A 15331-nucleotide genomic window follows, 5' to 3' on the forward strand; every position below is an offset into this window, starting at 1 on the left:
TGTTTGTCTGCATATATAAAGGTATAGATTGTCATGATCAATTTTTAATACATGTTAAACAGGAATACCATAAAGTGTTTCAAGATAAAAGAAAAATATTATTCGCACATTTTTTAAAGATGCTGATTGAATGTTAAAGTGAAGAAAACTGTTGTTATCCAACAAGTGTAATATTACTGTACGGAAAAAGATTGTAAATAATAATAATAATAAAAGTGGTAGAACAATGGCACGGTATGACAGAGACTCGGGTTCGAGTCCTGGTCGAGCCTGCATTTTTCGCTGAAAAATTTCTACGAAGTACAACTCCTGTGTGTGCCTAATCTTCAATAAAAATAAATGTTTTGTCTCCAATAAGCTTTCTAAAACATCCAACGATAGTACTAAAATTTATATTAAAAACACAGTTACTTATTATTCACTTACACGGTTCACTTCTTTGAAAAAATGTGTTTTTATGGTTTGTGGAGTTAATGAAAATGGTTGTTGAACCAAATGTCCACATTGCTTACGTAAATTGTTATTATCCACTCATCATTAAATTTTATACTTCTTTCTAATATTATCGAAATAAACAAGGATGTGAAAAATCAATCACGGTTGAAGTTTAGTGAATTTGAATTTTAAGATTTTAGGTGATTTCTTTATGACCAGAAATGAAATAAAATGACATTTCCTGCGAACTCGTCACTGTTCTGAAATAGTCCAAACGTATTCTTCCGCTCTGAATGGAACCGGAAGAATTTCTGTATTGTTGGTTTGTGGAAATCCCCCTTTGTCATAATTCAACAATACTGCATGCAATGTGAGTTCAAGGTAACCAACGATTCAGCGAGATCCCTTACATAAACAGTCGGTCTTATAAAAGTAGCAAGTGTGCTTTTTACATCAGGGAGTGAACTGAACGGAAAGTTTTAGAATTACGAAATGGCAGTTCAGATATTAATTATTACCGCTGTGACATTTTTCCTTAGTCAAGTAAGTAAGTCAGTGCTGTATCTTGTTTGAAAATTGGCAAATATAGTTTAGATTGTAGGCTTTCATATTATTATTGCATGTATTTATTGAAAGCACTTTTATGGATTATTATCTGTGCCTTATAAGTGTTCCAGTTTTGATCTCGCCACCAAAGTTCTCGGATTTGAGTCCCGGTTTGGAGCATCTAATAATTATTCATGATCATCGTAGCGATTATCATAAAGCGACAGGAAAGCGATGGTAAAATGCAACTATGTTTTATGAAGTACGTACTTTTTAAAATTAATTTATTCTAAATATCAATAGTATAACTTTTTTTCTGTTCTTTCCCTTGAACATGTGAAAGACTGGAGTCCTTGCACAAAGGCTTTCCTACTTTTAACCAGACATCACTTTAAGCCTTGTTTTGTTTCTTCTTTCCTCGGGAACTTGTAACATCGTGGACATGCATATGCATTCACACCATGTCTAGCACAGAATACCAAGATTTATGTATAGTCCTGAGTACCACTGCGCACACATGGGGTTATACCATGTGAAATCAACAAAAAACGAGGCCTTTCAACCTCACATTTGTTGATTCGTTCCAAATTTGGCATACTAAAACGACCACCTGATGTAAGAACATGAAACTTTGCAGATCCATATATTTTGAATTTCCGAAATTACAAGAGTTCAACATGTGCAATTTCGATCAATTAATTCAGCATGTTATTCATTTTAAACTGCAATCTTGAAAAAGTCTTGAAGAACTCCTTCACACGAGGTACCGCATGCCTATGTCAGTGGGGAAAATTTTAAGGTGATCAAAATTTAATAGCCATTTTATTTTTAAAATTTATATGTTTACTGTTCATGAGACCACACTTCAGTAAAAACTTGGAAAGAGATAGCAAACGTGTATCTAATCTACGTATACTGGGCAACTCGCATTCTCGCATGCACGAGTGGAACTCAGAGCGAATAGCGTTCTGAGATTGGAGTTGAAAGGAGCGAGCATAGTTGCCAGAAATACACGAAACTGATATGTATTTTCGCACACATTAATAAGTAATAAAAAAAAACATATTTCGCATGTTTGACTGCTCTGTGGTTACTGGATAACTCTCCATGAAGGGGCATAATTTTTAGGAACAAGGAAAAGAACTTCCCATACTAAAAGTTAGGCATTTTAATAATCAAATTTGCGAAATAATTTATGTGTGAGTCTTAATGGGAAAGGGAAGGTCTAAATTAGAATCGTTAATTCCCAGAAATTCAAAGTTTATCTCCAATTGTAATAGTATTTTTGTGTAGTGATTAGCGCAATGCTATCTATACAAATACATTGGTCCCAAGTACACATTGTTGGTTAGACATGCATTATTATATTTTTGTATGTTATTTGTATGTTGTACAAGGTGGTTATAATTAAAGTGACGGTGTTCAGAGTGGTACAGCACGGGCTGTAATGAGAGTAGCAGTCTGAAACTTCGTAGATATGCTAATGAAGCAATGCGCTCGCGAATTATGCAAAAAAAAAAAAAAAAAATAGTTCCAATTCTCGCCACCAGGGTAAAAAATGGCGCTGTAAGCAGTCAAAACGTGGTATAGTTACAGGAAAAAGGCAGGAAAGATCAAACACATGAGAACAATGGCTCTGGCATGTTTATTAGGAACTATGGTTACAAGAACTGTTCAATATAGCCTCCCAATTCAGCAACATGCTGCATTCGTAACACGGCAAGGTCGACGGTTGCTCGCAGCATGTCTGGTGAAATCTGAGCGACATGTCGTTGTATGCTAGCCTTCAGATCAGGCAGAGACCGGACATGTCCCTGATAGACACGATCTTTTAAATATCCCCACAGCCAGAAGTCACATGGATTAAGGTCGGGGGATCTGGAAGGCCAATCATCTGGAAACTGCCTAGAGATGATGCGGTCATTAGTGAAGGTTTCTCGCAGCAAATCTTTCACGTGGCGAGCGACATGTGGTGTTGCCCCATCTTGCATGAAAATGGTGGTGTGTTCACAGTTCCGTTCTTGCAAAGCTGGAATCACGTGTTGCACAAGGAGGTCCCTATAACGTGCAGATGTCACTGTACACCTAACAGGCCCTCGAGGCGTCATCTCCTCAAAGAAAAACGGACCAAGAATGAAGGAGCTAGTGAACCCACACCATGCAGTCACGTAAACTGAGTGCAATGGTTGTTCCTGCACAACATGTGGACGAGTGGAACCCCATATGCGACAGTTCTGAGTATTCACTGTACCGACCAGAGTAAAATGCGCCTCGGCAGTCCACAGAATATTCCCCGGCCACATGTCATCCACTTCCATGCGTGCCAAAAACCGATGGGCAAACTCACGGCGTTGTGGAATATCTTGGGGTTTCAATTGGTGCACAATTTGAATCTTGTAGGGATACCAGTGTAAAATGCACCGCAATACCTTGCGAACTGTTGACCAGGGGAGTGACAATTCACGTGCCACAGCTCTAGCACTGGTTGCAGAAGTTGAGGCATGTGCTGCACGGTCAGCTACAGCTACAGCAACTTCGTCCACAACTTCCACGGGGATGGGCCGCCTTCCTCTCCCTGGTGCAACACCCAATTCACCTGTTTCCTCGAATTTCTTCATCATCTTCTTCAGCCCATTAATTGACATGGGCCCTCTTCTCAGCCCTTTCTGTTGGCGATATTTCCGCAGTGCAGCGTTACTATTGCTCCCATTCTGGTAAAACAACTTCACTAGCAGTGCACGGTCTTTCTTCGCAATAGCCATTGCTTTTTACACGGGAAAAATCAAACTTTTATTCATTCATTTTCATTCATTTCTTTATTTGGAACCTAACAGCTTTTATGCCGTTTTTTGTCCATAACAATACACACACAATTGTTTTACAATAAAATTATCAGTCCATTCCCCCTATTTTACAGATATTAGATTTTTTTTTTTTAACATTTTGCCTTTTACAATTGTATGTTACACTTCCTTAAAAATGATAACAAACTATAACCAATTCTCACATCTGGATTAACAACTAAACTTAACATATTTGTTGGAAACTGAACCTTTAGAGTATTTAAAGTTTTATACAAGATATTTCTCTCTCTATTATATTTTGAGCATTCCAGTATTATATGTTGTGCATCTGCACTTTCCCAGCCACATTCACATTTCTTATTGTTCGTTATTCCAATTTTGGATAAATGTTGCCTAGTACACAAATGACCCGTTCTCAGTCTATTAATTAATACAATTACATTTCTTGTAGCACTTACATGATGAAACCATGGTTTTTGTGTTTTGAATTCAGCAAATGGTCTGTATGATTCTCCAACTGTTGTAAGTTCATTTCGACACCAATCAAACCATTCATTCAGAATTTTCTTCTTTACTCTAGGGAGAAGATCCGTATAGTATAATGATAAGTTCGTAATATTTGGAAGACGCACTGCTTTCTTTGCACATTCATCTCCATGAGAATTACCTGCAATATTGCTATGAGCTTTAACCCAAGAAAACTCAATGGTTTTTCCAGATTTTTGTATTGTTTGCACTAATTGTATGCAATTTATAATATAAGGGGATAATTTGTAAAGACTCTTGTACGAAGATTTGAGAGCCTGTAATACACTTTGCGAGTCAGTAAGTATTAAGAACTTTTGTAAATTTAATTTTTGAACATATATTAAAGCTTGGTAAATTGCGTAAGATTCTGCTGTAAATATTGAACAGTCTTGTGGAAGCCGAAATAATAGGTCTGTTTTATGTTGTGGATCGTACACTGCACATCCAACTCCTGACTCACTTTTAGATCCATCTGTGTATATGAAATAAAAACTTGGCCATTGAGTAAAATATTCCGATATGTGCGAATAACGAGGGAAATGAATATTATCCAGAGACTGTTGAGGATAATCTAATGAAAAAACAGGCCGTGAACGCATCTGTAGAACATCCTGATATTCTTGACAAAACGAATTATACAATTCTATCCACATAGCAGATTTTCTGTTCGTTATTTTTCCTGTTTCATATAAGTGTATCATATTTGTTAGAACATTGTTGAAAGGATGCTCACAATATGATTTCACTTTGAAGAGCATATTTGCTGCTAACATCTTCTGTCTACATGAAATGGAACATTCACCCGCTTCCATGTATACTACTACGTTTGGAGTGCTGTTCATAACGCCTAAACATCTTCTCAAGAATTTCCTCTGTATGACATCAATGGAATTCAATTTTCCTTCTGTCAAGTTACACATTGCCAATAGAGAATAATCTATCATAGGCCGAAAATAATTCTTGTAAAATAAAAGCATAACTCGAGGATGACATCCCCACTGAGTATTTGCTATTGCTTTGAACAAATTAAACACTTTTTCTGATTTGACTTGTATTGCTTTAATTTGGTCCTTCCAAGTTAGTTTTTCATCCAAGATGACACCTAAATATTTTACTCTGGACGTAATGAGAATTCTTGTTTTTCGGGACATTGAGTGAACTATTGGAGGTGTTCCCTTTTTACTAAAAATTGTAAAATTAGATTTTTCCATTGAAATGAAGAGTTTTTTACTTTCAAGCCACTTTTGCACTTCCAATATTTGTTCCTCTAAAACAGGAAAATCAGTATGAATTTGTGTCGTGGACATATAGATACAGATATCATCTGCATATTGAAGATAATTGACTGTTGTAATTAATTTCCTTTTCATCCCGATCATATATATGTTGAATAACAAAGGACTTAAAGGACTTCCTTGAGGTAACCCTTTGCAGGCTGAATACGGTCCTCTACTTTCACTGAAAAAGTGGAAATATACGGATCTTTTACTGAGTAACTTCCATAATATCAAAACATAGTTGTGAGGTAGTTTTAGCTGTTGTATTGTTTGGATTAGGATATTAATATCTACATTATCATAAGCTGCGCTTACATCTAAGAATGCAGCTAATACAATTCTGTTTCTTTTCAGTGAGTCGAAAATATACGAGGAAAGAGTGATTAATCCGTCTTGGCATCCTAATCCCTTTCGAAATCCTATTTGTTCGAACTGAAATATGTTTTGGCTTTCTAAAAACCATTCTATTCTTTTTTGTATCAGTTTCTCAAATATCTTTCCTAAAACTGACGTCAAAGCTATAGGTCTATATGATTTACCTACTTGAGGGTCCTTGCCTGTTTTTAAAATTGGAATAATCAACTGTTTGGACCAATCTTCTGGTACTTTTCCATTATTTAAGAATTTATTAAAAATTGTGCACATCGCCTTTAACGCTACATCTGGAAGGTGATTAATCATAGAATAAGTAATTCCATCCATCCCTGGAGCAGATTCTTTACTGTTGCCGATGATTTCATAGATTTCCTCTTTTGAAATTGGAGTTGCAAAACCTTTCGCCGAACGTAGTTTTGATGTGTAACTACATAATACATTTGGTGTTTCAACTACTCCGTCTGACACTGTAGGTATGAGTTTCTGAATAAATTCAATCTTCCAATTTGATTTCAAAGGGACCACATTTGCTGTACGAGGATTTTTGAGCGACCTAAACTTATTCCACACATATCCTAATTTCATGCTTGGGTGTAAATTTTCACAAAATAATTTCCATGATTTTCTTTTTGCTTTTATGCATAATCTCTTTGATTTGGCCACAGAGCGTCTGAATGCTATCCAGTTCTCCGGATTTGGTTGACGTGCGTATATTCTTGCTAATTCGACTCTATGTAGTTTTGCTTCAGCACACTTTTCTGTCCACCAGTATATCTTTGGGAAGTGTTGCTGACTACTTTTTATCACCCTGGGACAGCTCAAGTCCATCGCAGCCGAAATGGTTTTTACAAACTCCTCGTATGTAATATTATCAGGTTTTAATCCATCATCCTCTGAGAAATAAATATTTAAAAGTTTAGACCAGATTAGCTTTGAATACTTTCCATTTGCGAATAGTTAATATTCTTTCATTTGTTGCATGGCAATAAGCCAGGTAAAAATAACATGGATAATGATCGCTTGTTCTCAAGTCCACATCGGCTTCCCATGTAAAGTCTGCACAATACTTTTCTGAAATTAATGTTAAGTCTATAGATGACGGATTACTTCCATTTCTAGGCATATGAGTAGGTGAACCATCATTTATTATAGTTAACTGTTCCGCCTCCATCCATTCAACAAGAGTTCGACCCAACTTATCTGCTGCCTGTCGACCCCACAATGGGTGGTGGCAATTGAAATCTCCAGTTATGATAGACTAATCATAGACCTTAAATGTTTCACTGCAATTTTTTGCGATGTATAGGTAGATGGTATATAGATCGAGATAACAGTAAATATTTTATTCAAAATTTGCACTTGTATTCCCACTACTTCCACCCGATATTCTCGAAGAATCACTAAATTGGGATTAAATGATATGGGTTGGAATGCCAGACTTTCATGTACAAATATACCCACTCCTTTTCCGCCTTTTTGATTAATTACTGCATGATAATTTTTTATTTAAATTGAAACTCTTCCATCCCCCCATACTTCACATACACATATAATGAGAGGATGATGCTCTTCTATCAGTTTCATGAGTTCAAGTTTTCTTGAAGGAAACGAGCATAAATTCCATTGAACAAACAAAAACATATTTTGCATGTGATAACTTACTGATTATTGTATTTAATGTTGAGCATCTTCATATGATTCAAGCTCTTCAATAAGTTTCAATAACTGTGAAGTAATATTTGTACAATCGACTAGAATATTTTTAATTCTCTGAAGATTATCATCCACAGTTATGTTCGACGTTAGTTTTGCCATAACTTGTAACAAACTAATCATTATTTGCTTTTGAGAGTCATATTGTGGGATGCTAGTTCGTAATTTTCGTTTTTCCGTTGTTGTCACTGACGTTGGACTGATTTGGGAATTTAGTAATACATAATCTGGTCTTTCTTGTTCGTTTTGGGTTTGAGGATTGTCACACGACTTTAGATTTTGCATACCTTTATTTTTCATAACTTCTTTACTTTTAGATATCTTCCCAAATCTTCGATCAGCATAACTATTGTTCATGTTGTAAAGATGAGGTTGAGAAGATTTCCAAGAATATAAGTTTCTTGATGTCCCCGATTCCTCATCTCTTAGAGTGGCCAGCACCTCATATCTGTTACCTGTTGTAATTGCTGAACTTGGAGCTTGTACAAAGGAAGACTCTGCTTTCTCTGGGAAATCTTGTAGTATGTTTGCATAAGAATAATCTTCTCTTTCGGTCATAAATGAACTAGTAGAACTAACTTTTCTCTTTGCTTCTTGATATGAACAGCCCTCATATGCTATCACCTTCTGAATTTCTCTTTCCTCTTCCCACTTACTGCACGACCTCTCAGTTGCAAGATGATTTCCTGAGCAATTTATGCATTTAGGTACTGCAGCACATATATCATCATGTTCATAATCACCGCACCTTGGACACATCGCTTTGGACTTACAAACATCCTTTGTGTGAGAGAAACGGAAACAATTCCTGCACTGCATCACAGATTTTATTTTAGGTTGTACCTGAAATATGTTACTGAGTAGCTTTACATGCGAGGGCAACCTTTGTGATTGAAACGTTACGCTGATCAATTTGGTCGGTTTGAACACAAATTCCCCATTTTCTTGATAAATCTTCTTCTTCATTCTTTCCATTTTGATTATTGGAATATTTCTCTCAGCCTCTGCTTCATCTTGTACTTCTTCTAAATTTATATGTAACGGTAACCCATATATTAGTCCCATTCTGTGTAAAAGACTCTTCGGGATCTTGACATTTACTTTATACTTCTTCTGAAACTCTTTGTTCAAGTAAAAGTCATTTGCATCATTGGATGTTAAAAAGTAAACCTTTGCACGATTAGGACCCGATGCCTTAACATAATTCACCTTAATTCTAGCTTCTCTTAAGTGACTACCTAACATAATAGCACTAAAGCTACCAACTTTGTGTTCCGCACCTTCAACAAGCACAATATATGGGCCATCATGCCCAGGATAGAATAAGTCATTTTTATTCACATTGTCCTTTGATTGCATTGTACGCTCTAATACGTTTGCTTTGAAAATTTTTGGAGCATTTATAGATTCCTCCTTTCCACTAACTTTTGCTCGATTTCGTTTTGTGTTCTGACTTTTTGGTTGCTTAGCAACCAATTCAACATCCATATTTTCTCCGTCTTTATTTGAAGACGTGTCCTTTTTTACTTCCACTACTTCATTCATCTCCATTTGGACGTCCTCTCTGCTTTGATTATTAATTTCCTCGCTAGACATTTTCCCTCACTTGAAAGAAATTTGTTGAATTTCTTACAAGCAGGAAACTTTATCTGGATGGCCCAGAGCCTTCCATGCTATCTAGATTTAACACTGATTTATCTTCTAAATCACAAGATTATTTAATCTTAACTTACGTTTTAATAAATGTACTGTCTTGTAATAACACTGAACACTTTTACAATAAAAACGATGATTAAATCCACAATTTAAGCTTGAATTTGTCTGTAACTATATATTACGCAACTAGCTAATATTTCACCACAGACTATTCCCCCATCAAACGTTTAATGTTCGGCGAACATTCACATCACTAAAGGGAAAAAAAAGCAACAAGCGTCACCAACAACAACCAGGGAGCTCACACAATGGTTAGGCAATGTCACCGACTTTGACGTCAGAGTTACGGAAAATTCCACGTTTTGACTGCTTACAGCGCCATTTTTTACCCTGGTGGCGAGAATTGGAACAATTTTTTTTTTTTTTTTTTTTTTGCATAATTCGCGAGCGCATTGCTTCATTAGCATATCTACGAAGTTTCAGACTGCTACTCTCATTACAGCCCGTGCTGTACCACTCTGAACACCGTCACTTTAATTATAACCACCTGGTATATTATTATATGTTGCTGTTGTGCCATTTTTGGTTAACGCTACAATGGACACTTATGCCCTGGAATCTTTGGTATCAAGGGTCACTTGAAGATAGAGGAATAGTAATAATAAACGTATCTTAGATTTTTTTTTTAAAAAAATAATGAATAGTTACTTAGAAATTTGAGATGCTAAAATACGCTCAAATGTTATTGAGTTCAGGTCTGTAAATTTTGCACAATTTAAGCTTTCATCTCACGTTCTTTTTAAATCTTTGTTGTTCGAGTTCCTTAAGTCAACATATTTTATTTTGTGCAATTGAGGCAATAATTTAGAAGTGACTGAAAGAGATTAACTCTGGGAGAGAGAAATATAGTAAACAAGGATTGTACAGGTTTCATCAGAGATTTTAAATTATGTTTAACACATTTACGTAGATCGGTAAAACAAAACAAGATCTTCTAAATGATTCTATAGATTTTAGAATTTTTGACATTTATAAAATTTAAATATAATTGTTTTAAATTTTAATTTAATTCAATTTTTAAAATTTAATTTTTAATAAAGTTTTTGTAGATAAACAATCACCGGAATTCTTAAAATCAAACCGGGAAACTTAATCACGTTTTTTTTTTCAGGGTACCTGTGGTTGGTTCATTGGAGCTTCAAACTCGAATGAAGATGAAGGTAAGTCAGCAATCACTTCATATACTCCCATTTTTATCCTCTCTCCTTTAATTAGATTATTTAGTATGAAGTTACTGAAGAAACTACTTCATTCTGCGAAATATTTTCAATTGGACTGTTCATTGACTTTTCAGACTGAACCATCAAATCATTCTCTTGAATACTCAAAATAGAAAAGCTAAGTGCATGTATATGAAATTTCCGTGGAATTTTCATGTATCATTTATTTATATGGTATAGTCTCATCTACGCCAGTTAAAATAAGACACATACATACATAATACGGTAGATCATACAACATGGATAGTGTTGTGTTACCAACCACGGTAATATGATATAATAAATCATGTGGGTTCGATTTTATACAAAATTATAATTTAATCCATAACTAAGAATATACATACAACATGGCTAACTCCATGCTTGACAATCCAAAATAACAAAACAAAAGAACATCTATATTCAAAGATATAATAACATCATAGATGTTTCACAATCTAGCTACTGCAACTTTCCCCTTCTTCCAAATGACAGCTGCAGCCTGTCAGGTGGTTTTCTCCTTCTAAAAGATCGTCGTGGACTGTTCACTGCGGAGGCGGTAAGAGCTTCCTCTCGCCCAGTCTGCGGTCTCTCCTCTCACGCCCTGTCCTGCGCTGACACGGAACCATCAAAGATCCAAAAGTTATCTTCTCCACTGTCTGTATCCGACCTGTTAGATTTAAACTTCACTTAATGCAGGTGTACCCTTCTCGTTGTTCCACCGGCATTGACCAATAACAAGCGTCTTCCTAAATGACCCGTAACTGCAGCTCGTACGTATTTTGGAAATCTGGATGTATAATTTCTTGTCCACACTGTACTTCCGATTGATGGTAATTCTTCGTTCTTATTGGTCTCACTTCTCACCACTTCCTTCTCCATTATTTGCGACCAGGACCAATTATAGATATTACGAGGTTGATATGACAACAACAACTCTGCAGGAGTCTTCCCCGTAGCATGGCAAGGTGTAAACCTGGCTACTCTTAACGCACCTTCCACCGCTTCTCTGAAATCGAAACTTCTTCCTAGATGGCAATCTTCTAACCACCTCTTCTTCAGGGTACTTTTTACGTTTTGGACCCACTTTTTGGCTAAACCATTACTGGGTGGATGATATGATGGTGAATGAATAATTCGTATTCCTAACTTAGTGCCAAATTCTTTAAGCTTCCTTCCCGAAAACGGAGGCCCATTATCACATGCGATTACACTAGGATATCCATATCTTTCAAAACATTCTTTGAGACAATTTATCGTTTCTTCACTAGATGTGAACTTAACTTTCCAAACCTCTATCCATCGTGTGCATGAATCAACTAACAATAAACATGTGCGACCAGCGAAATGAAATAAATCCAAATGAACTCTTTGAAATGGCTTATCTGTTTGCTCCCAAGGCTGCATTATGGAACGATCTTGGAATAATTAACATGTTGCCCCATATCAAACATTCTTTTACAATCACTATTTCATGTCTTCTCCGAAAAAAATGTGCAAATGGTGAAGCTTGTTGATCTTTATTTAGCTTTGCTGGCCATCCTTCAGTAACATAAAACTTTATCTGCTGCAATAACAAGTCTTTGGCTGTTTCTTCCTTAATACATTATAACAAGACTGGTTCACATTCTAAGTGAAATACATACTCATCGCTAGGAACATCATCTTCAGGTACTTCCATTAAGGGTAATCTTGATAACAGATTAGCTACTTCCACATGCTTAGTGTACTCAATTTTAAAATCATACGTTGATAAAAGCAAAGACCATCTTTGAAGTCTACTGTTAAACGTAGAAGGAATTTTAGCTTTTTCTCCAAAAATATATTTCACAGGAAGAGAATCGCTATGTACAGTAAAGGTTCTACCATACAAGTATTTGTGAAATTTCTTCACGCCATGTATAAGAGCTAAAGCTTCCCGTTCAAACTGACAATAATTCTTCTGAGCGTCAGTTAACGTTGCTGATGAACAAGCTACTGTGAATAAATTACTTTTGTACACATTACATAATTGACAACCTATTCCTACAGGACTTGCATCTGTAATTAGCACAACTTCCAAATTCTGATCGAAAGGAAAAATGACATCTGCTTTCTTCACCATTTCTTTTACTAATTCATATTCCTATTGATGAATATCAGTCCATTCCCATTTATGTCCTTTCTTCAGCAATTCATGTAAATGAGGTATATGCATTGACAAGTTGGGTATATGCCTATGGTAAAATGAAATACCTCCCAAAAATGACTTTAGTTGACTGACATTACTAGGTACAGCACATTTTAATATTGCTTCTAGGTTCTTCACAGATGGTCTAATTCCTTCACCAGAAATGCAAAATCCTAAATACTCAACTTCCGTAGCAAAAAAATTGACACTTCTTAGCATTTACCTTCACATTATATTTCTGAAGACGATCTAGAACATTCCTCACGTTATTATAACACTGTTCCAGTCCTTTACCACAGATAATTATGTCATCTAAGTAACATTTAGCGAATGGAATTCCTGTTAATATCTGATCCATTACATGTTGAAATATCAAAGGACTACACTGCAAACCAAAAGGTAATCTGTTGTAACCAAATAAACCAAAATTTGTATTTATTACCAAATATTTCTTCGAATCTTCATCTACTTCCAACTGTAGAAATGCATTCTTCATGTCAAGAACCACATATGTATCAGAATCACCTAATGTGTTCAAAATATCATCTCTTTTCGGTAATGGATAAGTTACTTTCTCAAGTAAAGTATTCAGTCCTGTCTTAAAATCAGCACATAACCTAAGATCATTTGACTTCTTGACAACTACTACCAGTGGTGATGCCCAGTTAGAATATGTTACTTCTGACAGTATACCATCGGAAACCAATTTACTTATATCCTTTTTAACCTGTTCACTTAAACTATAAGGTACTCCATAAGCTTTCCTAAAGATTTGTGTACTGTTAGGTTTAACCGGAATCACAGCTTTAAAACATTTAATAGGCTCCATAAGATCATCTGAAAATACTGCCTTGTACTCAGACAACAACTTATTCATCAGTACTTCCTTATTATAACAACTCTGAACTTCTATCTGCTGTAACATAAAATTTTGCCTCCAGTTAGGCCATAAAATGTCCAGCCAAGTTCTTCCTACAATCGGTTGTGGCAGATTTTGCTTACACACAAAAACAATCATATTATATTTCTTATCTTTCCACAATACATCCAACATAACCTGACCTTCTAATGCTAATGGTCTTCCATCAGCATTTTTCAGATTGAAATTTGCAGGTTGAATCTTTAAATACGGAAAAGATTGATCGAGAAATCTTTTATCAAACACACTTACAGAAGCTCCAGTATCGATCCCAAAATTAACTAATTTACCATCACAATTCAAATCAATTGTACATTTGTCAGCATTATGCAAAGTTCCAACTACAGAGTTGAATTCAAATTGCCGTTCTTTAGTAGAACCATACTTGTACAACGGTAATTGAAAAGTGTGCAAGGGCTCGCGTGATATTAACAATTCTTGATGTTCCTTTTCTGTATTAGACTCAATAGCATCTTTACTTTTTTCGAAATTACATCAAGAGACACATTACTTAAGCAACTGTCAGATTCAGTGGATTTAAATTGTAAAGTTGATAAGTTTTTATCTGTCGGTTTATTACGAAATATACAAAATTTCTGAATATGTCCTAAGAATCCACAATAATTACATCTAACTTGCTTTAAATAACATTTACCTTTTTCATGCGTCTTTCCACAGTTATAACAAATCCATTGTCTTGAAGTTCCAGGTTTCTCATTAACTATGCTCTTTTCAGTCTGATTATTTCTCCTATTGGAGAAAGCTTGGAAAGGTTTAGACTTGCTTTCATGAAGCTTATGTACATTATAATCAGTAGCAAAACCTTCTTTTTGATGGAATAGCCGTACATCATTCTCAACCATTTCCATATTCACGGCAATGTCGCAAGCTTTAAGAAAGGAAACGTCGCCTTCTGATAACAATTTCTTTCTTGTAACTTCACTGTTAACGCCAAACACCAGCTGATCTCTTAGCATGTCATTTAAGAATGCTCCAAAGTTACATTTAGTAGCTGCATGTTTAAGAGAAACAATATATTCTGATACAGGTTGACCTAACTCTTGCTTCAGAAGATGAAAACGGTATCTTTCTGCAACAACATTATGCTTCGGTTGAAAATGATTCAACAATACATCTGTTATATATTAGTTTAAGTTATGAAGCCATGGGCTGAAACAGCCATATATATTATTGTTGTTATAGTTACTGGTTGTTGATTTTATACATGTGTTATGGAGTTAATATAAAAATGTTCGAACCCAAGTGTTTCATTAAATACGTTCTTTGAATCAATACATGATAAGTGGCGACGAGGATGGGATAATTTCGGGGGTTTCCCTTTCTTAGATATCCCTCTACTGAACCGAGTTATCATCGCAGAATCAGCCATTAGCAGGCAGCAGAGACTTCATATATGCACGATTAAACACAGGACAACACACACACACACCCACGAGGATAATACTGGCCGTAGTCCAGGGTATACAACGTGGAAAGATCACTATTTACACCCCACGTGCAGAAGGATAACGTAGGTTAATACTGATCTTGCCAATGTATACTGACTTGTGCATATTTATTAGTTGAAAATATTTCAAAATGCAAATAATATTTATGTATGTTACATTTTGCATGTTGGTGGGTGTTCC

General features: G+C 35.6%; 1 protein-coding gene across 1 annotated transcript in view; it reads left to right on the plus strand.

Moving 5' to 3' along the window:
* Positions 1–847: 847 nt before the first annotated feature.
* LOC145995331 (uncharacterized) overlaps positions 848–15331 on the plus strand; it is a 61043-nt gene continuing 46559 nt past the window's right edge. Inside the window, exons 1-2 of the mRNA XM_083131939.1 lie at positions 848–978; positions 10506–10554. Of these exons, the coding sequence (XP_082988065.1) occupies positions 928–978; positions 10506–10554 (100 nt within the window). The 5' untranslated portion in view covers positions 848–927. The remainder of the gene's footprint in view (positions 979–10505; positions 10555–15331) is intronic.

This window comes from Lepisma saccharinum, chromosome 11 (assembly GCF_977018435.1).
Source record: "Lepisma saccharinum chromosome 11, izLepSacc3.1, whole genome shotgun sequence".
Lineage (NCBI taxonomy): Eukaryota > Metazoa > Arthropoda > Insecta > Zygentoma > Lepismatidae > Lepisma > Lepisma saccharinum.